Source organism: Halichoerus grypus, chromosome 8 (genome assembly GCF_964656455.1).
Source record: "Halichoerus grypus chromosome 8, mHalGry1.hap1.1, whole genome shotgun sequence".
Lineage (NCBI taxonomy): Eukaryota > Metazoa > Chordata > Mammalia > Carnivora > Phocidae > Halichoerus > Halichoerus grypus.
In genome coordinates this window covers 78,776,277-78,803,208 of record NC_135719.1, presented here as the reverse complement: position 1 = coordinate 78,803,208, position 26,932 = coordinate 78,776,277, and the positions used below count along the sequence as shown (strand labels likewise).

At 39.5% G+C, this 26,932-nt stretch overlaps 1 protein-coding gene and 1 pseudogene across 1 annotated transcript; both read right to left on the bottom strand.

Annotated features, from left to right (window-relative positions):
* Window positions 1–4,068: 4,068 nt before the first annotated feature.
* On the bottom strand, window positions 4,069–5,037 carry LOC118551890 (olfactory receptor 11G2-like). The gene is given in 1 exon segment (XM_036118040.2): window positions 4,069–5,037. A coding segment is annotated over 1 exon segment (969 nt).
* A 14,388-nt stretch (window positions 5,038–19,425) lies between these two features.
* LOC118551908 (olfactory receptor 11H6-like) lies at window positions 19,426–20,392 on the bottom strand (annotated as a pseudogene).
* Window positions 20,393–26,932: the final 6,540 nt, after the last annotated feature.

Here is a 26,932-nt window from a genome sequence, read left to right as displayed (position 1 = left end):
AGATTTCATTTTTTGATGGCTTAATGCAACTATTTTAATTTAGTTCTCTAATTTTGCTTATTAGAATGTTCCCACACTCAATTGTCTAGCTTTTTAACTCACCTAAAATATGAAATAGCCAAAACAGAACCACTTTACTTCATTTGGGGCTTTTCTCAAAATTCAGATTAAAAGAAGTCTTCCCAGACTATACTATTTAAAAGAGAGCACCCCCCCACTCCCATTATTATCTGTTCCCTTCACCTGCTTTATTTTTCTTCAAAGTATTTAACACCACAGAACTATATTCTATTCTAGGGGCACCTGGCTGGCTCAGTCAGTGGAGCATGTGACTCTTGACCTTAGGGTCATGAGTTCGAGACCCACGCTTGGGTGCTGAGATTACTTAAATAAATTAATTAAAAGAAATATATTATATTCTATACACTTCTTTTCCTATATCTTTATTTCTGGCTCCTTGTACTAGAACATGAACTTCATGACAGCTAGATATCATTACTATACCCTCAATGCCAAGAGAAATGCCTAACACACAGGAGGAGCTCAATAAACATTTGTTGAATGGGCTTGTTAATGAAATAAACAATTATTCGAGTTTCTACTATAGAAGAAGCCATTCTGGAACAGTGAAAAGATAGTATAACTTATATTCCCTGCCTTCAGGAAATTTACAATATAACTGGTAGGAAAGTAAAAAAAAAAAAAAAACACAAATAATGCCGCAACAAATACACAAAAGGCAGTCCAATTATGAGTAAATATCTGGCAAACCTAAAAAATGCTATGAATTTAGAAAAGAATATTATGATGAGCTATAATGGGCAAGAAAATTTTCAAGGACAGCATGACTAGTGTCTAAAAATGGGCAAGTTATTAGTAAAACAATTTTAAGCTCAAATTGTAAAACTAAGACTGTACTACCTTAATTGGGGAAATTGAGTCAACAGGAGTAATGGGACATATATTTAATAAGGTTCTAGTTTGAAGACGTTGAGAGGAACTTTGAATTATATACAAACTAAAGAATTTGGACATGACTAATCACATGCAACTTTTGCTAGCATAATCTTGTCTAACTGCTGATCCTTTCTCTCTAGGGTGGCACCTCCCATAGGTGGCTGCTCAAATCACAGTCTTCAGACTTTTCAGAAGTCCTTTCACATTGGTATTGTTCTCTTCTTTGGTGCCACTTGGTTTTTTTTCTTGTTCTCAAGTGTCTTATCTTCTCCAACTCACCATGCATTAAGATCATTATAACAGGATAAAGATTTGCCACTTTTTAGTTATCTGTTATTACTATTCCTGTTTCCTATGCATTCCACAGGTCTGAAGGCTCATTATTCCACATTTGACTTTAATTCTTGGGTTCTTTTCTCGTTTTGAGTTCTTGTGCTGTTTTTAAGGCCAGGTTTTCTTTTTGGTGACCTATGCTAGTGGCTGCTTTTGGGTGTTCTGAAACTGCCAAGACAATGGTTTTTCAAACTTTTTTGACCACAACCCACAGAAATAAATTCATCCGACATTGTGCTCAGTACACACATTCATATACAACTGAAACAGAAGCTTCTTAGAACAATACCACCCTTATCACAAATAATGCATTTCTATCCTATCCTATCCCATTCCATTTCTAGGGACACATTTCATAAAGCCTCAAAATGAATGACTGGTGGGATGATTCATTGCCTCTAGACAGGCTGACAGTATCTGTGGTCTCTGTGATTCAACGGACTCCTCTCTAATCAACAGACTGAAAATGATTATTTATATATTCCTTGCAGGAAGATGGTTAAATTAGTTAGTGATGCCATTTGGAAAATTGTTCACAGAAAACTAGGACTCAAAACAGTTTTTTCTCTTTAGTCTTTTCTCTTCAAATGTTTTCCTTGCCATTGAACTCATAAGTGCCCTTTTATGGTCAAATGCTAGCTCAATATTATTATGATCATCATCAGAAAAGCTCATTATATTCAAATTTAGTTGTAAATTGTTTACAAAAATATCATTCATTATAATCAACAAAAATTGATTTCAAGTGCTTAGTCAACAAACAGTTCTATCTTATTAGCCTCTAGTCAGATTTATAAATGTAGTAGCTTCTGGAAAATTTGTGTGCTTTTCTTCCTTAGCTCTTTTATACTTGTCAAAGTTCAATGTTTTCAGTTGTTGGGTTTCATTAAGTCTAAGATGATTAGAGAAACTCTCCAGATCCCTCTTATGGCAGGGACTGCTGTTGCATACGCAAAGTGCATCCACCTTTTCCTTAGCACAAGAAACCTGATTTGTTCAGAGTAGCAATGAGTCCAGCTAAAAACATTCACTTCTTTAGCTTCCTTGCAGCTAGTTTGGCCATGTGACATAGTTCTAGCCAATGAGACACAAACTGGGGGTTTCTGAGGAGGCTTTTGCTTTCTTGGAACTTGGAATAGCAGTTTCAAATTCCTCCAACCTGGAAGGGGGAAATGCCTGGACGTTTAGAAGCCATCTTGTAACCACGAGTAACAAATGAGGATCTATAAGCACAGATCCAACACAGAGCGGTATATAAATATAAATATGTGTGTGTATAATATTTGTTTGAAACATTATTTTTTAGAGCAGTTGTTTTAGGCTCACAGCAATTTCTCATATGCCCCCTAACTCCACACATGCATTACCTCTCCAATTATCAACATCCGCCACCAAAGTGGTACATTTGTTATAACTGATGAACCTACATTGACATATAATCATCACCCAGAGTCCACAGTTTACATTAGGGTTCACTCTTGGTGTTGTACATTCTATGGGTTTGAACAAATTTATAATGACATGTATCCACCAAACAAAACAAAAAAAATAATTTAGGATTTATCCCCCAAATCTGTGTAAGTAGAGAGGAGATAAGCACTAATGGACTGATGGAAAGGAGGTTTAAGTTATGCCTTTACAGGTATGGAGTGCTAGGACCTGGGCAAAAATGATCAGTGAAGATGACAAAGGATCACAGGGAAGATGCCACAGAATTTAATGACATTAGGATTGGGTAGGAGATGAGGAATTGTAAATGTTTAGATTTTAGGCTCAGGTTGTAGATGAGTGGAGCCATTGGTAAATAAGTACAGCTAGAGCTAATTTAAAAGGAGTTTATCAAATTCAGGATCAGACATTTGAAGTATATTTTCATGAAAAAATATCCAGCAGGAGGTTGCAGATATTTGACTAGGATTGAAGTAAGGCCAGTATTGCCGTTATCCCAGAAGAAAGTTATAGCACAAGGTATCCTCATGAGGTGCAATACTGTAAGTTAAATGACTACTCCAGAAAATAAGAAATTAGAGAATAAAAATTGCCTCTGGGTAATGTTTATCCAGAATTTTACACAGAACTATGAATGTAAGTGAACCTTAGACCTGGATGGTAGTGATCTCACAAAGTCTATAGCTCTTTGGCTTATGTGGAGTATTAAGTAACTTTCATGTGTCTGCATATGGAGGATTAGACCTACCTCCTAAAGTGAAAGCATTGGCAAAATGTGAGAGTCAATCAAGTCAATATAACCTTACTAAGTACCCTAGTTGGTGTCCACAACTATACTTGGAATTATGGAATATACCAAAGCAGTGCTTTAAAACTGCCCCTGATGTTGAGGGTTTTGTTTTTTTTTAAATCTGGTTAACTATGTGTGATTGTTTAATTATGCATGTGTTTGCAACACATTCAACATTTGCTATGCTCTAAAAACAAACAAACAAACAAAAAACAAAACTGGCTCTGATGAAAGCAGAATTTGGAAATCTTGAAATACATCATGTAGTATGTAATGAAAACCAAAAGAGAAACTAGAAACTGAGTCATAGAGAAATACAGGAAAATCTTATTAAGTTGTATTTCAAAATAAAGTCTATCTAAGGTACAGACATATCTGGAACATAACAGCAACGACTTCCTAAGATTTAAATCATGAGTGTGATGAATTTTTAAAAATCATCTTCCCAATATATGAAATATATGAAAATAAAGTCAAATGAAGAGAAAAAAGCATAATCTCATTTGTTCCTAAATCATTAATGATGCAGTATATGAAATTCAACTTTTGAATCCCTTAGAGGTTTCCCGCAATAACACATTCAGAATTTTCTTCAGAACCTCCTTCATATCTTTGTTCCTGAAGTTGTAAATCAGGGGATTAAAGAATGGGGTTGCCAAAGCATAGAACAAGGTCACAAATTTCTGCATCCCAAGATAGTGCCCAGAACCTGGGCTAACATACATCACCATGACTGAGCCATAGAACAGACATGCCACAGTAAGGTGGGAGGCACAAGTAGAGAAAGCCTTATGCCTTCCTGAGCCTGGGGCCACTTGCAGGACCACACTCAGGACACAGAAGCAAGTGCCAAGGATGTACAGGAAGGTGAGAAAGATGACGAGAGAGCTAATGATACCACAGATCAGAGTAATTCCAGATACTGAAGCCCAGGACAATGCCAGCAAAGGTGCAAGATCACAGAGAAAATGGTCAATGGTGCCTGGACCCCAGAAAGGCACCTGAGATATTAGAGTCAAAGGAGTCAGTAAACAGAGAAAGTCCCCTGCCCAGCAGAAGACCACTAACCAAGCACATAAGTGGTGGGTCATTATGGTGGGATACTGCAAAGGTCTACAAATGGCAAGAAATCGATCAAAAGACATCACTGAGAGAAATAAGGCCTCCGCGGCACACATGGAGAAGAAGAAGTAGAACTGGAGCAGGCAGCCAGCATAGGAGATGCTCTTGGTCTGGGAGATGATGTTGGCCAACATTTTGGGCACATCAGAACTGACATAGTGGATCTCCAGGAAAGAGAAGTTGGCCAGGAGGACATACATGGGTGTGTGGAGTTTCTGGCTTGACCACATGGCACAGATGATGGATGTGTTCCCCATGAGAGTCAGAAGGTAGATGAGGGAGAAGATGACAAAGAGGAGGACCTGGATGTCTCTGCGACAGGGAAATCCCAAGAGGATGAACTAACTCACAGACCCAGAGATATTAGTAGTCTCCAAGGTCCTCATTAGTCTGACCTGTGGAAGTGACAGAGACAGTAAGAAACAGAAATATTTACACTATTTTTCTTCTTCCTGGTAAAGAGATATATGTTTATTTTCCTCAATTCAGGCTTGTGATATTACTATTTTCCCTTTGGAAGCATGAGTTGTTCTTTCTTCATCTCCTTCCTCCCTTATTTATTCAATAAACATTTATTATTTTGCACATATTATTGCCAAGCACTCTTCTAGGAGATAGGAAAAAGACGATAAATAAAAATGTAGAGTACCTCCTCTTTGGAGCTGATGTCAAATATCTTTTGTTCAAAACAACTTCAAACAATACATTCGTGGCTCCAAAATTTCTACATAAAGGGAGTTTAGGAGCTTAAATCTGATTGGAAGAGAGCTAAGGAGATTTACTTTGGACCCTCACCTGCATAGAAAGGAAACTGTTTTTACTTAGATTGTATATTTATTGTGGCAACTTCATGGAGAGCTGATACAGAATTTGGAGTGACGTTAGCATCCCTCCACCTATATCATGGTGCTGCTGCTGACACAGTAACAACAGCATATGACAAATCAAAACAAAATATTTTCTTGTCGGGGTGCCTGGGTGGCTCAGTCGTTAAGCGTCTGCCTTCAGCTCAGGTCATGAACCCGGGGTCCTGGGATTGAGCCCTGCGTCGGGCTACCTGCTCCGCGGGAAGCCTGCTTCTCCCTCTCCCACTCCCCCTGCTTGTGTTCCCTCTCTTGCTGTGTCTCTCTCTGTCAAATAAATAAAATCTTTAAAAAAAAATTAGAAAAAAAAATTTTTCTTGTCCTATAAGACAAGATTATACTCAGTTGGAAAAAATAAGGAAAGGCTTTTGAAAAGAGAGATGAACCTTAGCAAAAGGGCAGTGATGAAGGCAGAACATTAATAGCATGTAATAATAATAATGTGAAAAGATTTGGATACAAGGCTTATGTTTAGAGAAAAATCCAAAAGAGTGGAAATTAGAGTACTTGTAAAGGAATGGCAAGATAAAAATTTCAAAGATGGGGCCATGTGGCAGACTGCCAGTCTAGTTCAGGCTTAATTTACTAATCAGTGGAAAACAACTGGCGTTAGTCTAGTAGAAGACTAAAAGAATCAAAGGTTTATGGAAGCTACATTTGTAAGACAATTTCTCAGAGCGCAATGAATTTAGCAGGGAACTATTAGAAAGCTATTTCAATAGTCCAAGGAAAAAGCATGAAGAAACTGACCTAGGGTAATGTATAAGCAAAGAGATACCAGGAATGGATTCAAGAGATGTGCAAAGGTAGAAACCTAGCCTCCTGGTCTTTAAAATCAGCAGAGGCAATTAAATGCTGCTCAAGGAGCCAAGAAGACACAGAAAAGAGAGACCGCACATTCAATTTGCCACAGTCATACTCCAGCTCTCTTCTGATTGTCCTTGAGTATTATATTTCATTAACTAAATTAGCTTCCATTTACAAAGTTTTCCCCTCCTACAAGCCACACACAATGGGTGTTAATTTGCTATGTTGTCACCTGTGTGAAAGAGAATGGTAAACAAGAGAGTCATCTAAATTATTGCCAAGGTGTTAAAGAAAACTTTTCCCATTTTCCTATCAGCTAAGAATACAGTTCTTTTGAAGATGACCTGCAAAGACAAGATAATTTGACAAAAACATTTCCTTAATCCCATGTCTAATATGGTTTATATAATAGAAAAGGTAATTGTAAAAGAAAATAATCATGAAATTTTTTGCTCCTTTTCCTATCAATATATAAAACAAAATGGACATTGAGACATAGGAAAGAAGTCATTGTTGCATGTACCCAGACCTACTTATCCCAGTGCAGCCCAGGAGTTAGAGGTGTCAACTCTTTGGTAGAACACTTTTTGGTTCCTTTCTTTACCAAGACCCCTTTCAGGTTTTACTCAGAGAAGAGAGCAAGGCACAAATCTCTCCATTCCCCATTACTTATCCCTTCCAGACTCTGAAGCCTATCTCCAGAAACCTCAACCCCAGGAGCAATGGAGGCAATTAATGTGCATCATACAGACCGGGGCATGTTTCATCTTCAATGATTATCATATTGGAGATGAAAGCTACATGAATGTGCACACACTCATATGTGCAATCCCCCCCACACACATGCATGCACATACACATACATATTCTAAACTACCACAGTATTATTCCCTCCAGAGTTCCCGCTCCTAAACTTAATAAATTACTTCTTAGCTAACAAAATTTTTTGACATGAGATGCGCCATTACTCTCAAGCTTTGTTAGACCTAGAGTCTCTCATTCCTGTTGTCCAAATGGCAGTTTAAAGATCTTGTCCACTGGATCCAGAATGAGCCTATTCTTAAACATCCACAGAGCTACCAATCTCCATTCTTTTCAAACTCCTTAATTCCACATGTAGATCAAATAGAATAGATGTTGGCCAGCTAAGAAGTTAAAACACTGACTGTATGATGGAGACAAATTCATTTCCTCTTCTTTGAGTCAAGGATACATTTTTTCTAAGCCTTCCTTGTACATAGGTATGCTCATGTGACTGTGTCCTAGTCAGCAGAGTGTAATTAAAACTGATGAGCAACACTTTAAGCTTTACCCAGGCATGGTCCTTGATGATCTCTGATATAATTAAGCATGTTGACCTAGGAAGCTGAGTTTTGAAAATGATGAAGCCAAGGATGGAAAACAGCCTGAGTTCCAGAGTCATCATTCGAAAAACAATTGCCTGTCAATCAGGAACACCCATTCGGACTTTAAGTAAGCAGTAAACACCTTTAATATTTGATCCACCAAAAAAAGAAGGTTGTTTGGAGAATAATAATGTGATTAATTGAATCAAATATTTACCTTTTCATAGACATATGAAGAAAACAATCTGTGGGTGACTATATTAAAATGTATATATTTGTGGGCTTATTCCCTTCAATTTTCTAATTCTAAAATAGCACAGAGGGGTGCCTGGGTGGCTCAGATGGTTAAGCTTCTGCCTTCGGCTCAGGTCATGATCCCAAGGTCCTGGGATCAAGCCCCACGTCGGGCTCCTAGCTCAGCAGGGAGCCTGCTTCTCCCTCTCCCTCTGCCTCTCCCCCTGGTCATGCTCTCTCCCTCTCCCTCTCTGTCTGTATCTCTAATGAATAAATAAAATCTTTTAAAAAAATGCTTTAAAATAGCACAGAAAAATTAAAAAACAATGTTTATGAAGGGCAAATTCTGCGAAATGAAAATTGTGAGTCGTAGAGTGAGTGCATTTTAAATTTAGGTCAATGCGGCCACATTTCCCTACAAAGACATTTCAGAGCTTTCTTCAACACTGTTACTTTTCTCTCTGTCCTGAGCAGTAAGGCCCAGCTTTTCATACTGTGCTGCTGGTCTAGTTCTGCAAACTAGATATGTAGCAACACTATTTATGCCTCCATTATGATGATGTATGTCAGTGTCAGTTGAAAGAACATGGAATATCTCCTTAAGTTAAGACTCTTCATCCAAGTTGACCCAATGTCTACCCTTCAGACCTACAATCTACATCCCCAAGAACACAAAGCTAATGACCACACTAAATAAAAACCTGCAGAACTGTATTAACTACCCACAAGCCATTATAGAACCAACCTAGCTCTCTTGCTGTTTTAGTAGTACATATGAGGGATACAGAATTCTTTAGAACTCCCTAGATCTGTTACTAAACCAGCTTATCATTCTTAGAACTCTTACACATCTTACAAGTCACACATCTGTTGGAGAGTTTTTATATTCTGATCCCTTAAGATGAGTTCCATATTTCTAGCACATGGCTTTTTAACCTCTTTACACAGAGTAGTTTTCAGTGGCTCATAAGAGCTGTATAACCCTTAACACAGACTTTGTCATACACTCTATATGCAACCGCAAAAAGCCTCCATGGAAATATGCTACAAACCAAGGGCTTGAGGTAATGTGAAGGAGATGCTGTTGTTATCATTGTCATTATTACTTTTTAAATTATTCTCAGAGGCCAAATATGTGGTTGAAGCCCAGGAATTATTCCACTGTTTGGAGTCTAAGGTGAATGAAAGGCTCAGAATTTCCATTTGGGCATGTTCAATTAGAAATGAAATCTGATTTTAATTGAACACCTACCCAACTGAAATATCAAGCTACTCACCTTAAACTGACAATATTAGTATAAAACACATTTCCCACCTTGACTCTGTAAGACTCTGAGATGTCAGCTGTTTTCAAGAGGAATCATGAAATTCTCAAAAGATTGAGTCAATACCCTTAATCTGAATTCATCTTCTTCTTAAAGTTAATTGGATAGCCTACACTACATTTAATGAGAGAAGGAGCTATCCTGTGGCACTGAACAACACAGAATCTAAACAAAGAGGCCAAATTTTCAAAAATGCAAATCTGATCATGTCATTTCCTTGCTTTCAATCCTTAAATATTTCCTTCAACCCAACAGGATCAAGTTCAACCTTGTTAGTGTCTCTAATTTCCTGCCTCCCTAAATTCATCTCCTTTCAGGACACCCCCTTCATTCACTCTACACTCAGTCATACACGTTGTATATGCTACTCCTTCTGATTGTAATGTCATCATCCACCCTCCTCCCTCCCTTCTATCTAGAAAACTTCCAAGTTGTCATTCAAGACTCAGTTGATTTATCAGCTTCTTTGTGAACCCCTCCCTAACCTATACTCTTAGTCCAAAACCCTTCTTTGTTCCTCTGGCACCCTATGCATTCCTCTCTCTTTGCTTTTTTGTTTTTTGGATTGTTAATAGATCTGTGCCCACATAAGTTAAGAATTCCTCAAGAACAAGGATCCTATCATATGCATCTGTGTATCGTCAATACCAAGTATGCTGCTTGGAATATGACTAGAGTTTAAGAAGCTTTTGCAGGAGGGTTCCCCTTTCTCTGCATCCTCACCAACATCTGTTGTTCCCTGATTTGTTAATTTTAGCCATTCTGACTGGTGTGAGGTGGTATCTCATTGAGGTTTTGATTTGGATTTCCCTGATGCTAAGTGATGTTGAGCACTTTTTCATGTGTCTGTTGGCCATTTGGATGTCTTCTTTGCAGAAATGTCTGTTCACGTCTTCTGCCCATTTCTTGATTGGATCATTGGTTCTTTCAGTGTTGAGTTTGATAAGTTCTTTATAGATTTTGGATACTAGCCCTTTATCTGATATGTCATTTGCAAATACCTTCTCCCATTCTGTTGGTTGTCTTTTGGTTTTGTTAACTGTTTCCTTTGCTGTGCAAAAGCTTTTTATCTTGATGAAGTTCCAATAGTTCATTTTTGCCTTTGTTTCCCTTGCCTTTGTAGACGTTGTAGCAAGAAGTTGCTGTGGTTGAGGTCGAAGAGGTTGCTGCCTGTGTTCTCCTCAAGGATTTTGATGGATTCTGGAGAATCAAGAGTTCCATGTATAAGACCACACAGCCTCTGGCGTGTGCACCACCATCAGCAAGACTGGAGAGGAACGCCAAAGCTCTGCTGTCTCCTAGTAAAGTTACCACCCTCTCGCTTCCCATCAGCCTTTCTACACCAGCTGCTGTGGAGAGAGAGCATCAGAACACACCCCACTGTGCTCCTTTTCCCAAAATGGCCCTGATCTGACTCCACTGGTAACAAATAGTCTTCCTTGTCTCTTTTGCTGCTTCCAGGTTTTATTGCTCCCTCCTCTCTAAAAGCTGTTTTAAAGTTCAATCTCCCAAAAAAATAAAAAAATAAATAAAGTTCAATCTCCCTTTAGAGGAAGAGGACAAGGGAAGGGAGACAGAACAAAGAAAACATAGCAAGTATTTATCTAAGGTTACTAATTGAAAGTTCCTAATCTACTAACCCTAATTCACCCCATCCATACCCATGCTCATTACCAAGGAGAACATAAGAAGCCATAGAGCTGCACTGTCTGTTATGGTAACCACTAGCTACCTGTGGCTACTGGCACTCAAAATGTGACTGGTCCAAACTGAGATGTGCTATAAGCATAAAATTCAGCCCAGTTTTCAAGACTTAGTATAAAAAATTAATACAAAATGTTTGGTTAATAATTTTATATTGATTATATGTTAAAATAGAACAGGAGAGACTCTGCATGTGACCTAAAAAGTGGGCAAAACCAGGCAGCCTCAAGAGCAAATTCCTTCATATGCCAAGAGTTTGCACACCTCAGGGGGGACTTGATCTTACATCCCAGAACCAAAATTATTCCTTTCTTTAATTTTATCCCTAGTGATAATGCAGTTTCTAACAATCATGTGCACTAGGGTGGAAGAAACTCCCTGAGGTGGCAGTCAGCCTTTGGAGGAAGGGGAGTGGCTGCCTCCTTGAGACCACTTTGTGTGTCCTCAAAGAGCAAAGCAAAGGGGCACCTGGGAGGGCAGAGCGCTGCTGCAGTTGGGGAGTGAAGAAGTATTTGTGACTTGAAGGGAAGGATCCTACCCCATCTGCAGTTTTAATTACTGAGAAAAAGCTATCACAGCAACATCACAGCGGAAAAGAAAACACACACACAAACAAGATTGCAGCAGCAGGGGTTACTGGAAATGTTAACATGATAACAATCCAAATAAAAAACAACTGACATTGGTAATATGCTTTACATTTTAAAATTATTTTTAATTGTGATAAAATACACATAACACGACATCTAACAAATCTTAACAATTTTGTAAGTGTACAGTTCTGTGGCATTAAGTACATTCACATTGTTGAGCAATCATCACCACCATCCATCTCCAGAACACTTTCATCTTCCCAAAGAGAAAATGTGTATCCATTGATCAATAATTCCCCTCCCTCTCCCCTAGGCAACCACCATTCTACTTTCTGTCTCTGTGAATTTGAAGACTCTAGGAACCTTACAAAAGTGAGATTATACAGTATTTGTCGTTTTGTGACAAGCTGGTTCATCCGTGTTTCAGAATTTCCTTTCTTTGTAAGGCTGGATAATATTACATTGTATGTATACATCATATTTTGTTATCTGTTCACCTGTTGATGTATATTTGAACTGCTTCCATCTTTTGGCTTCACTTTGCATTTTATAAATACTTTTATATATGATTGCTCATTTGATCCACATTAAAAAACCCCAAAATATCCTTTTTAAAAACTGGGGATGAAGGGAGGGGGGAAGATGGCAGAGGAGTAGGTGACCCTATTTCAGCTGGTCCCCGGAATTGAGCTGGATATCTACCAGACCACTCTGAGCACCCACGAAACCAGCCTGAGATGTAAGAAGATCTGGATCTCTACAAAGAGAATATCACAGGCGGTTGGTTTTGAGGTACGAAGCGGAGAGCCGTGATTCTGCGGGCAGATATCAGAGGATAAACGGCAGCGGGAGGGTGCCTGGCTGTGGGGATCCTGCACCGCCGGTGAGTGACAGCCTCGCGCGCTGCGGACGGGGCACAGACTTGCAGAACGGTAGCGTTGGGAAAGGACTTTAGGGCAGCCCCCAGGGGGGAAAACCAGACCGGCGGGTCGCGTGCACGCTAACCGCAGCCCCCCGGACAGAAACCCGGAACCATGGTAGTGCGCACACAAACTGCAGCCTCCGAGAAGGAAACCCGGTGCGCCGGTGTCGCGCCGTGAACTGCAACCCCTGGGGTGGAAACCCGGAGCGGCGGAGTCACATGCACGCGAACTGCAGTCCCCGGGACAGAACCCCAAGTGGCGGAGTCACGCGCGCACGTGAACTGGGAGCGGCTGGCAGTTTTAGAAGCCCAAAGGGCAGAGACGTGCCCCGACCTGGAGGCAGGACTGGGAGCGCTGCGGAGGGGCGCACAACCCAGGACGCTGCAGTTTATAGCAGCACGGACAGAAATGGAGAGTGTGGCCTGGAGAGCGCACTGAAGAACAGACTGCAGTCTCTCTGCTCTGAGGCAGAGGGTTGGAAACGGTCTCTTCTGCTCTGACTCGCGGAAGAGACACGGAAAGCCACCAGGGAAAGGCGCCAGAGAACAAAAGCCCCAAAGACTGATTCCTGCTGAGCCCATCCCCCACCACAGGGGCACAGGGCAACTCTGCCCAAACAGGGTTGCCTGAGTAACAGCGCAGCAGGCCCCTCCCGCAGAAGACAGGCTGGGAAAACAAGAGGCCAGCAACCCTAAGGTCCCAAGAAAACAGGTGTATCTTGCTTGGGTTCTGGTCAATAATTTGGACTCTCTACATTCCCTCAAACACCCATCAACAGAATGACTAGGAGGAGGAGCCCCCAAAACAGAAAAGACTCAGAGATTATGACTTATGCCGCAGATTTACAAATGGATGCAGATATAACCAAGATGTCGGAGATGGAATTCAGGCTAGCAATTGTGAGGACAATGGCTAGAATGGAGAAATCAATTAATGGCAACATAGAGTCTCTAAGGGCAGAAATGAAAGCTGAATTGGCAGAACTTAAAAATGCTATCAATGAGATCCAATCCAATCTAGATAATCTAACAGCTAGGGTAACTGAGACAGAAGAACGAATAAGCGACCTGGAAGACAATATAATAGATGAAAAGAGGAGGCCAGGGAAAAACAACTCAGAATCCATGAAAATAGAATCAGAGAAATAAGTGACACCATGAGGCATTCCAATGTCAGAATAATTGGAATCCCGGAGGGAGTGGAGAGAGAGAGAGAGGACTAGAAGATATATTTGAGCAAATCGTAGCTGAGAACTTCCCTAATCTGGGGAATGAAACAAACGTTCGAGTCCTAGAGGCAGAGAGGACCCCTCCTAAGATCAAGGAAAACAGGCCAACACCCCGGCATGTAATAGTAAAACTTGCAAATCTTAGAACCAAGGAAACTATCTTAAGGGCAGTTGGGGGAAGAGATTCCTTATGTACAGAGGGAGGAACATCAGAATAACGTCAGACCTATCCACAGAGACCTGGCAAGCCAGAAAGGCCTGGCAAGACATATTCAGGGTACTAAATGAGAAGAACATGCAGCCAAGAATACTTTATCTGGCAAGGCTTTCATTTAGAATGGATGGAGAGATGCAGAGCTTCCACGACCAGCAGAAACTGAAAGAATATGTGACCACTAAGCCGGCCCTGCAAGAAATATTAAGGGGGGTTCTATAAAAGGAGAAAGACCCCAAGAGTGATCTACAACAGCAATTTACAGGGACAACCTATAAAAACAACATCTTCACAGGCAACATGATGACAATTAATTCATATCTTTCAATAATCACTCTCAACGTGAATGGCCTAAACACTCCCATAAAATGGCACAGGGTTGCAGATTGGATAAAAAGACAGGACCCATCCATATGCTGTCTACAAGAGACTCATTTTGAACCTAAAGATACATCCAGACTGAAAGTGAGGGGATGGAGATCTATCTTCCATGCCAGCGGACCTCAAAAGAAAGCTGGGGTAGCAATTCTTATATCAGACAAATTACAGTTTAAACTAAAGTCTGTAATAAGAGACACAGAAGGACACTATATCATTCTTAAAGGGTCTATCCAACAAGAAGATCTAACAATTGTAAATATCTATGCCCCCAACGTGGGAGCAGCCATCTACATAAGCCAACTGTTAACCAAATAAAGAGTCATATTGATAACGATACGTTTATTGTAGGAGACCTCAATACTCCACTCTCAGCAATGGACAGATCATCTAAGCAGAAAATCAACAAGGAAACAAGAGCTTTGAATGATACATTGGACCAGATGGACCTCAGAGATATTTACAGAACATTCCACCCTAAAACAACAGAATACTCATTCTTCTCGAGCGCACATGGAACTTTCTCCAGAATAGACCATATACTGGGTCACAAATCAGGTCTCAACCGATACCAAAAGATTGAGATTATTCCCTGCATATTCTCAGACCACAATGCTCTAAAACTGGAACTCAATCACAAGAAAAAATTTGGCAGGAATTCAAACACTTGGAAGCTAAAGACCACTCTGCTCGAGAATGTTTGGGTCAACCAAGAAATCAAAGAAGAACTTAAACAATTCATGGAAATCAATGAGAACGAAAACACATTGGTCCAAAACCTATGGGATACTGCAAAGGCTGTCCTAAGGGGGAAATACATAGCCATCCAAGCCTCACTCAAAAAAATACAAAAGTCCTGAATTCACCAACTAACTCTACACCTTAAAGAACTAGAGAAAAAGCAACAAACGACGCCTAAGCCACGCATTAGAAGAGAAATAATTAAAATTAGAGCAGAAATCAATGAATTAGAAACCAGAAAAACACAGTAGATCAGATCAATGAAACTAGAAGTTGGTTCTTTGAAAGAATTAATACGATTGATAAACCACTGGCCAGACTTATCCAAAAGAAGAGAGAAAGGACCCAAATTAATAAAATTATGAATGAAAGGGGAGAGATCACCACTAACACCAAGGAAATAGAAACAATTATTAGAAATTATTATCAACAACTATATACCAATAAACTGAGCCATCTGGATGAAATGGAGGCCTTCCTGGAAACCTATAAGCTGCCAAGATTGAAACAGGAAGAAATTGACAACCTGAATAGGCCAATAACCAGTAACGAGATTGAAGCAGTGATCAAAAACCTCCCAAAAAACAAGAGTCCAGGGCCTGATGGATTCCCTGGGGAATTCTACCAAACATTCAAAGAAGAAATAATACCTATTCTACTGAAGCTGTTTCAAAAAATAGAAACAGAAGGAAAACTTCCAAACTCATTCTATGAGGCCAGCATTACCTTAATCCCCAAACCAGGCAAAGACCCCATCAAAAAGGAGAATTTCAGACCGATATCCCTGATGAATATGGATTCCAAAATCCTCAACAAAATCCTAGCTAATAGGATCCAACAATACATTAAAAGGATCATCCACCACGACCAAGTGGGATTTATCCCCAGGATGCAAGGGTGGTTCAACATTTGCAAATCAATCACTGTGATAGAACACATTAATAAGAGGAGGGAGAAGAACCATATGGTCCTCTCAATTGATGCAGAAAAAGCATTTGACAAAGTACAACATCCTTTCCTGATTAAAACTCTCCAGAGTATAGGGATAGAGGGAATATTCCTCAAGTTCATAAAATCCATCTATGAAAAACCCACAGCGAATATCATCCTCATTGGGGAAAAGCTGAGAGCCTTTCCCTTAAGATCAGGAACACGTCAAGGGTGCCCACTCTCACCACTGTTGTTCAACATAGTACTAGAAGTCCTAGCAACAGCAATCAGACGACAAAAAGAAGTAAAAGGTATTCAAATTGGCAAAGAAGAAGTCAAACTCTCTCTTTTCGCAGACGACATGATACTTTATGTGGAAAACCCAAAGACTCCACCCCCAAATTACTAGAACTCATCCAGCAATTCAGTAATGTGGCAGGATACAAAATCAATGCACAGAAATCAGTTGCTTTCTTACACACTAACAACGCAACTGTAGAAAGAGAAATTAAAGAAACGATTCCATTTACAATAGCACCGAAAACCATAAGATACCTTGGAATAAACCTAACCAAAGAGGTAAAGGACCTATACTCTAGGAACTACAAAACACTCATGAAAGAAATTGAAGAAGACACAAAAAGATGGAAAAATATTCCATGCTCATGGATTGGAAGAATAAACATTGTTAAAATGTCTATGGTACCCAGAGCAATCTATACCTTCAATGCCATCCCGATCAAAATCCCAATGACATTTTTCAAAGTGCTGGAACAAACAATCCTAAAATTTGTATGGAATCAGAAAAGACCCCGAATCGCCAAGGAGATGTTGAAAAAGAAAAACAAAGCTGGGGGCATCACGTTGCCCGATTTCAAGCTATATTACAGAGCTGTGATCACCAAGACAGCATGGTACTGGCACAAAAACAGACATACAGACCAATGGAACAGAATAGAGAACCCAGATACGGACCCTGAACTCTATGGTCAAATACTCTTCGACAAAGCAGGAAAAAACATGCAATGGAAAAAAGACAGTCTCTTCAATAAATGGTGCTGGGAAAATTGGACAGCCACATGCAGAAGAATGAAACTCGACTATTCTCTAACACCATTCACAAAGATAAGCTCAAAGTGGATGAAAGACCTCAACGTGAGACAGGAATCCATCAAAATCCTAGAGGAGAACATAGGCAGTAACCTCTTTGACATCGCCCACAGCAACTTCTTTCAAGATACATCTCCAAAAGCTAGTGAAACAAAAGCAAAAATGAACTTTTGGGACTTCTTCAAGATAAAAAACTTCTGCACAGCAAAGGAAACAGTCAACAAAGCAAAGAGGCAACCCACAGAATGGGAGAAGATATTTGCAAATGACACTACAGATAAAGGGCTGGTATCCAAAATCTAGAAAGAACTTCTCAAACTCAACACCCAAAAAACAAATAATCAAGTCAAAAAGTGGGCAGAAGATATGAAAAGACACTTCTCTGAAGAAGACATACAAATGGCTAACAGACACATGAAAAAATGTTCATCATCATTAGCCATCAGGGAAATCCAAATCAAAACCACACTGAGATACCACCTTACACCAGTTAGAATGGCAAAAATGGACAGGGAAAGAAACAACAAATGTTGGAGAGGTTGTGGAGAAAGGGGAACTTTCCTCTTACACTGTTGGTGGGAATGCAAGTTGGTACAGCCACTTTGGAAAACAGTGTGGAGGTGCCTCAAAAATTTAAAAATAGAGCTACCCTATGACCCAGCAATTGCACTACTGGGTATTTACCCCAAAGACACAGATGTAGTGAAAAGAAGGGCCATATGCACCCCAATGTTCATAGCAGCAATGTCCGCAATAGCCAAACTGTGGAAAGAGCCGAGATGCCCTTCAACAGATGAATGGATAAAGAAGATGGGGTCCATACATACAATGGAATATTACTCAGCCATCAGAAAGAATGAATACCCAACTTTTACATCAACATGGATGGGACCGGAGGAGATTATGCTAAGTGAAGTAAGTCAAGCAAAGAAAGTCAATTAGCATAGGGTTTCACTTATTTGTGGAACATAAGGAATAGCATGGAGGACATTAGGAGAAGGAAAGGAAAAATGGGTGGGGGAATTGGAGGGAGAGATGAACCATGAGTGACTATGGACTCTGAGAAACAAACAGGGTTTTAGAGGGGAGGGGGGAGGGGGGATTGGTTAGCCCGGTGATGGGTATTAAGGAAGGCACGTACTGCATGGAGCACTGGGTGTTTTACGAAAACAATGGATCGTGGATCACTACATCAAAAACTAATGATGTATTGTATGGTGACTAACGTAACATAATAAAATTAAAAAGTAAACAAAAATAATACCATCAAAATAACAAAACAAAACAAAACAAAACTAACTCTTCAGTATTGTAGGTTGTCATGAATTTTCCTGCAGTAGTCTAGGAAGCTTTGTCATTTAGCATATTCTATTACAGAAAATATCCCCAAAGCCAAAATAACTTGGAGGAAGAGTTTAAGACATCTAATTGAGTTCTGGTCTGGGTTGGATGTTGTCAGTCAAATCATTAGCTTTTTTTCCAATATGTAGGAGACAACTTCACAAACCACCCCTTCCCCCAGAAAAGGAAATTTTGTGCCCTGGTCTAAAATATGAATATTTCCAAGTAGAGGCAGAAGATCAGGCCAAGTCAAAATTTTATATTAAGTGCCGATTGCCTGTAAGTATCTTATACTTTGTTTGACAGTCTGTTCCCTGGTTTCTCATGCCTATTTTCTGCACCAGTAAATGTACCTTACCCAAAGCTTAGAAGGTGCTGAAACCCAGGTCTGGGTAAGGAATACTTAATGATTTGGCAATGTGAATGTGTGCATGCTTTTCTATGTATCCTCTTCAAAACTGGACTAAGAATTTTCTGTAAGAAGCAAACATATCATTTCTCATTTTCATTTGCTGCACACCCTGGACAATTTACCAATGCTTGGTAATAAAGAGAACACAAATGAAAAAACACTACTGTTTCAGTGACAGATAATGGGTCCTTGATCTTACAAATCAAGCAATTGAATTTTTGTTAGTGCAATGAGTAGATGCTATATTTCATTATAGAAAAATCTGTAATTGGAAAGGAAAAAATAGTGATAAATTTGAAACACAAAAAATAGTAGTAGGATAAAAGCCAAGATACAAGTGTTAGCTTTGTACTTATCAACTTGATTACGTTAGCTGTCAGACTTCAAAAAATGACCAAAACAGAGAAATGACACATTGATGAATGAAAACTGTACAGAACTTTCCACAATAGACCTTTAAGACTGTGGGTATTTGCTTTTGAGACAGGATGAAGGTTTTTTGTGTGTAACGAGTCACACTTTCATGAGAGCAAGGAATCAAACACTCATATATGCCCAGAAGATAGTTTTCTCCCCTCTGTGGGAGAAATTTGGTATTCCTGAGAGAATGATAGGCAAATTTATATCATTTCTCTTTATTTTTAGAAATTTCATTTGATGGTGCTCCCAGGACTTTCTTGAGTGCATCTTTCATATCTTTGTTCCAAAGGCTGTAAATCAGAGGATTAAAGAATGGGGTTGCCATGCAGTAAAACAAGGTCACAAATTTCTGTGTCCCAGGATTTGACTCCTGGAGCCTGGACTCACATACATCACCATCACTGAGCCATAGAACAGGGAAACCACCAAGAAATGTGAGGCACATGTGGAAAAGCTGTGTTCCTACTTGAGCCAGCTGAGACCCGAAGGACGGCTCGCAAAACTAAGGTATAGGACCCAAGGATGTAGAGGAAGGTGATGAAGATAATAAGAGAGCTTACAGTAGCACAAGTTAGAGTAGTTTTGGGAACTGGAGCACAGGACAGAGCCAGCAGTGGTCCCAGGTCACAGAAAAAATGGTCAATGATGTTAGGGCCACAGAAGGGCACCCGGGACATAAGAATTGCAGGTATCAGTATGGATAGAAAGCCACCTACCCAGCAGGAAACCACTAATTGGGCACATAGATGGTAAGTCATGATGGTGGGGTAATGTAGAGGTCGACAGATAGCAAGGAACCGATTAAAGGACATTGCAGACTGAAAGTAGCCTTCAGCGGCACACATGGAGAAGAAGTAGAACTGGAGCAGGCAGCCAGCAAAGGAGATGCTCTTGGTCTGGAAGATGATGTTGGCCAACATTTTGGGCACATCAGAACTGACATAGCAGATCTCCAGGAAAGAGAAGTTGGCCAGGAGGACGTACATGGGTGTGTGGAGTTTCCGGCTTGACCACATGGCACAGATGATGGATGTGTTCCCCATGAGAATCAGAAGGTAGATGAGGGAGAAGATGACAAAGAGGAGGATCTGGATCTCCCTGCGGCATGGGAAGCCCAGGAGAATGAACTCAATCACAGACCCAGAGATATTGCTGGCTTCTGAGATGTTCATTCTCCTAATCTATGAAGGGAATGAGCAATAAGGATCATTATATTAGTCATTTTCCATCTCTTTAAAAGTTATTTTTATTCCTTCTGACTTCTATATACTCCTTTAATGCACTTTTGTGAAAAGGCTCTATATGGTTCTGAATTCAATAATTTCCTTCCCAGGATCTGGCTTAGTCCAGTGAGATCAGGATTCTGGGAGAACCTGGTATGCTCCCACAGCCCCCACTCAGTCTTCATTTTCACAGTATAAATTTCACTGGCATCATGTAACAGCGAGTCCAAACAGTTTTTCTCCATTTGCATTTAAATTAATTATTTTTTGATATATATTTTTTCATAATATACATAATCATATCCTTATATTTCTTCTTGCTGAAAAGAAAATTTTGTATAGTATTTTGGAAAATTTTAAGAAAAATCCAAGTTTCAATATAACCTGAAATTGAACTAGGTCAGTACAAAAAGAGCATCTTACTATGTTGTCAGTAACATAATATTGTCAGGAGATCTGTCCTGAATAATTCTGTTGACTGAAGCAGGGTGCTGAAGACACTGCCACAAATTCCATTCTAGCAAGTACCTATTAGTTTTTTTTTTTAGTTTTTAATTCTAATTCCAGTTAGTTAACATACCTATTAGCTTCTTATACCTGTATTTAACTTCTACTTGCTGAGCAACAGCTATTTTGATACCAAGAGGACCCAAGTTGGCTTCACTCCTTTATTAGGAGATCCTGGTTCTCAAATAGAAAAATAGGTGGAGGCAGATGGAGGAACACGTTTCTCAGCTCAGATGCCTCATCATCTTGTTACTACATGGTGATGAATTGTCTTATGTAAAAAGACAATAAAAAAGGAACAAAAGCATGTATTTAATTCTAAAACTGTGAGAGAAACACACCAGTGTAGAATGTTAGTGTCAGAAGGGATCTCACAGATTATCAAGCTCAATTTCCTCATATCACAGAAACCGAAACCAGAGAGGTTAGACTGATCCAAGATCGGCTGACTTTTGATGGAAGAAACACATCTAAAACTTAGGTGTTTGGACATTAGTTCAGACCTTTTCCCATAAACTTGGTTATTGTGGACCCTATTTTTCTCAGATGGCTGCAAAAGTATATTGTACATGTATTATAGCTTTCCCTCCTTTGAACCAGATTCCCATTATTATAAATAATGAAGAAGGACTTTAATAAGGCTACAAGCCAAAGCTGGAAATCACTATCTTAAATCCTCCATTCCTCTTTGACCTGCACTCTGTCCTAATTCTTGGTATCTTTTATGACATGAACCCACTTTGGGACACTTCCTTTAAAACACATTTGACTTCTAAAATAGTAAGTGTAACAACAACCACTGCCATGCATTAAGTATTTATTGTGACAGTCACTTAATGTTCATTATCTCATTAAATTCTGCTCTCTCCTCTCCAGTTCTAGAGCCTTAAAACAAACAAGCGCTTTCACATTTCTAAATGTAGCATTGAATTTTATTGTCCCTCTGAGTATGTCGATTCTAAAACCCAACCTTTTTTTCTACATGGCTGTAAGCTGTGTATATATTAGCTGTATTTCCTTATTGTTTTTGATGCAATTTGTTCACATGAGACTTGCCTATATCAAATTTACACTTGTGTATGTGGAGGATTAGCCTCAGGAAGCCTGTGTTAAGATGAGGCTGTATACAATAGGGAAGATTATTTATATATTTCTCATACTCTCTCTCAATAGTTTACATCAGGTATTTCAGCTAAGATGGTGAGGCAGGTATCTTCTAGGACAGCAGTTTCCACTAAATACCAAAGGGAGACCAAATATGAAAAGATTACTGTGATCCTTCAGAGAGCAAACATGGCATACAAACAGACTGGTGAACTGAAATGGGAAAAACTATAAACCATAACTCCAAGATTGTGGGCTCACTGAAGGAGGCTGTGGGCTGGAAATTCAGTGATTGTAAGGGATGGTATGATGCTTTAACCCAGAACTAGACAACCTAAATTTTCTATATTTGAAATTTAACTTAAGTATATAATATGTGCCCCCACACTCTTTAGTGTGACCATAATTTTACTTATACAGTGAAACTGACAATGGGGGGTAAGACTGCATATAAATAGGGCAAAGAAATGTCATAAGAACAAGAGTGTAAGGAAGGTGTATTTCGGGGTGGTTTTATTTGAATGAGAATTACTCCTTTCACTCTTGGTTAGAATCAGTGTAAACTCACCTCACAATTAAGGAAAGAATAAGGAGCTTTTGAGAAGCAGCCTTCGATATTTTGAGGGTGGCTCTTAAATGAGTGGTTGTGAAACAAAGTTTGAGGGAAGAGGAAAGAAAATGTCCAGAAAGAGAAAGAAGGTTTTCTTTCAAATTCTTATCTGTAATAAAACTTGGAACTACTGTGAATGCTCTTCCTTCCTTTCTCAGTTCAGGAGCAGACTTCTTCGTCTTTGAGAATCCTTCTATTCCTGCCTCATGTTCTAAGTCCTTCTCTTCCTGCCTTGGGTCATTGTAGGATCTATTTTGGACTACCTGTTGATTTTTCCTTTCTCTGCAGATATAGGCGTTCTTAATTCTTAATTATACTTAATGAAAATAAATATCCACTACTTAGAAATACTTTATCTCCTCTGAAGTGATATGAAGCCCACTGCCTTCTGTCATCTTTTTATCTGGACTATAATGCAAAGCTGAAGTGGCAGCTCAGATATTCCTGATGAGATTTTTAAACAAATATATTCTGGATAGACATTTGAGATGCCCTGCAGAGAAGAATGAAGGCTTTGTTAAAAAAATTATATATTATTATATATACTTTCTCTAAAATATAAAATATATTTATAGATAAAAATACAAAAGAAAATTCACAGCCTTTTTTTGGTAGCAATATTACAGTTTTTTTCTGTAGCAATATTTTCTGTAGCAGTCGAGGGGTTCACACTTGTAACCTCTTAGAGGGCCGAGGTATGCAGGATTTTGGATTCCTCGTGACACATTCTCACAGTTTGAGCCTCACAAAGGAGTCTCTTTAGCTGTTACACAAAAAGGAGTAGACTGTCAGGAAACTCTCCATTCATCTTATTATGCGTCTCTTTCTGGCCACACACTGTCCCTGGAGGCCTCCCCTCAGGAGCAGCAGGGACAATCACAGTGCATCAATCAATCCCCAAGTGGGTTTTACTTCCAGGGATGAGCTCAAAGGTGGAAGGGCCTCCCTGAATCCATTAGTGAGACTGTCACCTAATAATGGCCCTTCTGGTTTGCTGCTCACCTGACACCTCCAGACTGGTTCTGGATTTTAAAAACCGGCCTCATAGCGGATGTCACCAGTTGTCTCAAAGCTCCTGGAGTTCCCTTTCCCTCCTACGTGTTTCTTCAGATGACATTTAAGTTCACTTTAACAAATCCCCAAATCCCGAGTATCTCCCCAGTCATCCACTAGAAGAAACGTCCCTGCCCATCTTTATCACTGAGTGTAGTGCTGTTAGAATTTGTCTCTACTCCCCCTGCAGCCTCACGGCCACAGGAACTGATGCCCACTGGAACCGTCCAGTGGCTTTCAGGCTTTGACAGTAGGAAAACCTGGAGTTTCACTTAACATTCAGAGGCTCCTCTTATGGCCGCAACCCTGAGGAATCTGTCTCTTTAGATTTTAAAATTATCTTCCTCCTGTCCCAATGGATATAAACACTCGATCTAGCTTTATATCATGCCTACATGACAGTTTTAGTACCTGCTATGTGCTGATTCCTGTGTCAACAGATTTCACAGGCATTATCTAATATATCATACTCATAAAATTCTTTGGAAGACAGTCTTACCATTTAAAATGATTAAACAGAAACCCACAGAGTGTAAGAGTTTATATTTGGCTGTAATTCAACTTGGTTTATTCCCTTTCCACAAATAGGATGCCTGTAGTGAAAAATTATATTTAATCTGCCTTTGGCTTCAAATTGTTACTCTTTCTTGGTCATTGTTATGCTTTTTAGCCACGCTGGAAAACTGCTATTAACATTATTATTACTGGGGCACCTGGGTGGCTCAGTCAGTTAAGTGTCTGACTCTTGGTTTCTGCTCAGGTCATGATCTCATGGGTCATGGGATCATCAGGCTCCGTGCTCAGGAGGGGGTCTGCTTAAGATTCTCTCCCTCTGGCCTTCCCCCCACTTGCTCATGTGCGTGTTCGCTCTCTCTCTAAAATAAATGTCTTTTAAAAAATTATTATTTTTTTTGCTTCTTTTCTTTTAAAAATATTTTTACTTCAAACAGTAACTTGACCAGGTTGTTCAGAAGCTGCCGTCTATGGTTTAACTTGCTGTTTATCTTGGTATAATGAATTTCATTGAAAAATGAGTGCCCATTGTGAACAAAGATTTATTCAAAACAATTATTGCCCACAGAGAGCTTTTAGGGTAATGAGCTACTTTGGCAAAAGTTCCAGCAAGGAACCCTGTGCAAGGGGAACACTTTATATCCTTTTCATTCTTTGCTGGTTAAGCAGGTACATGGTAGTCCTACACTGACAGTGAGGTACATTTAACTTCCTGGGCATGATTCATAGGAAGGTAGGAGTCAGGCCAGTTTCAGATGTCACCTTCTTGTGTTAGACACTCTGTAGCTTGTGTTAGGTAACTTCTCTCTTCTCTAAGCTTTAGTCATTTTAGCACACAGGTGTGAGGTGGCAGGAACTGGCCAGAATGTCTGTAATCCAAGCTGAGAAAGGCAGCAAGAGTGGAAATATCCCACTCAAAGACGATGGACTCTGAAAAACAAACTGAGGGTTCTAGAGGGGAGGTGGATGGGAGGATGGGTTAGCCTGGTGATGGGTATTAAAGAGGGCACATTCTGCATGGAGCACTGGGTGTTAGACACAAAAAATGAATCATGGAACTCTGCATCAAAAACTAATGATGTAATGTATGCTGATTAACATGACATAATAAAAAGAAATATCCCACTCAACTCTGTTCAGTGTTCAACATTCCCTGCAGAAAGTAACTTGGGACAAATATTTCTGAGTAGCATTAATTGCTGGTCTTACTTCCTCTTTCTTCTTCTGGTGCTAACTTAAGAATACTCTAATTTTTCCATTTTGGAAGTACCACTGATGTATCTGGAAGTCTTCAACCCATTAATGCTTTCATATTGCACTTGGAGACTCCTTTTTAACCTCCTCCCTCAATGACTTGGCTTTTGAAAATCTTCTATTGAGTCTTTATCACTTTGATGATTGATGTCTAAACTCTTCGGTACAATCTTTATTTTCCATTTATTTTGTTATTCTTTTGTGTGTGCAATAAGTATTTATTAAAGAACTAATAAGATAAAGGAAAAACGAGAGGAGAGAACTGTTTTACCTACACAGAAGGACAGCCTGATCCACAATCAGTTCATTATACTGGTATAATGATCTGAAAATTTTCCCTCCTTTTTTTTCAAGTTTTTATTTAAATTCCAGTTAGTTCACATATGGTATAATATTAGTTTCAGGAATAGAATTTAGTGGTTCATCACTTACACACAACACCCAGTGCTCATCACAAGTGCCCTCCTTAATACCCATCACCCATTTAACCCATCCCTCTGCTTACCTTCCCTCCAGCAACCGTCAGTGTGTTCTCTATAGTTAAGAGTCTGTTTTATGGTTTGCCTCTCTTTCCCCCTGTGTTCATCTGTTTTATTTTTTTTTAATTAAACTTTTTATTTGGAGATAATTGTAAACTCACATGCAGTTGTAAGATATAACACAGAGAGATCCATGTACCTTTTACCCAGTTTTTCCCAATAGTAATATCTTACAAAACGACAGTATTAGATCACAGACAAGATATTGACATCAATAAGAGGAAATATACAAAACATTTCCATCACTACCAGGATCCTTGGTGGTTTCCTTGTATGGCCACACTTACTTCCCTCTGGCCCCACCTCCTTAACACTTGGGCGATCACTAAGCTGTTCTCTAGTTCTAGAATTTTGTCATTTCAAGGAGATGGAATGGAATAATACAGTATGTAATTTTTGGTACGATATTTTAGAAATATTTATGTTGTATCCCATTAGTATGTGACCTTCCAAATCAGCTTTTTCCCTTTTTAATTTCAGAAGTGCCTCAGAAACCAGTCTTCTCTGACATCTCACTTTCCCCAGTGGAGACAGCCATTCTGAAAAAAAATTGAAAAAAAAATTTTTTTTAAGATTTTATTTATTTATTTGAGAGAAGGAGAGAGAGATAGCGAGAGAGAGTATGAGCAGAGGAGGGGGGAGTGGGGAGAGGGAGAAGCAGACTTCCCACTGAGCAGAGAGCCGAATGAGGAACTCTGTCCCAGGACCTGGGATCGTGACCTGAGCCGAAGGCAGATGCTAACCGACTGAGCTACCCAGACAGCCCCAAAATTGAAATTTTCTAGATGTTTCAGTTTCAGATAAATTCCTCAAATGTAAGCTTGAACCTATATGTTTTTCTATCACTCTTCATTGTGATTATGATTATGATTATTATGTTTTTCTCTCTTTTCTTTCCACATTCTGATT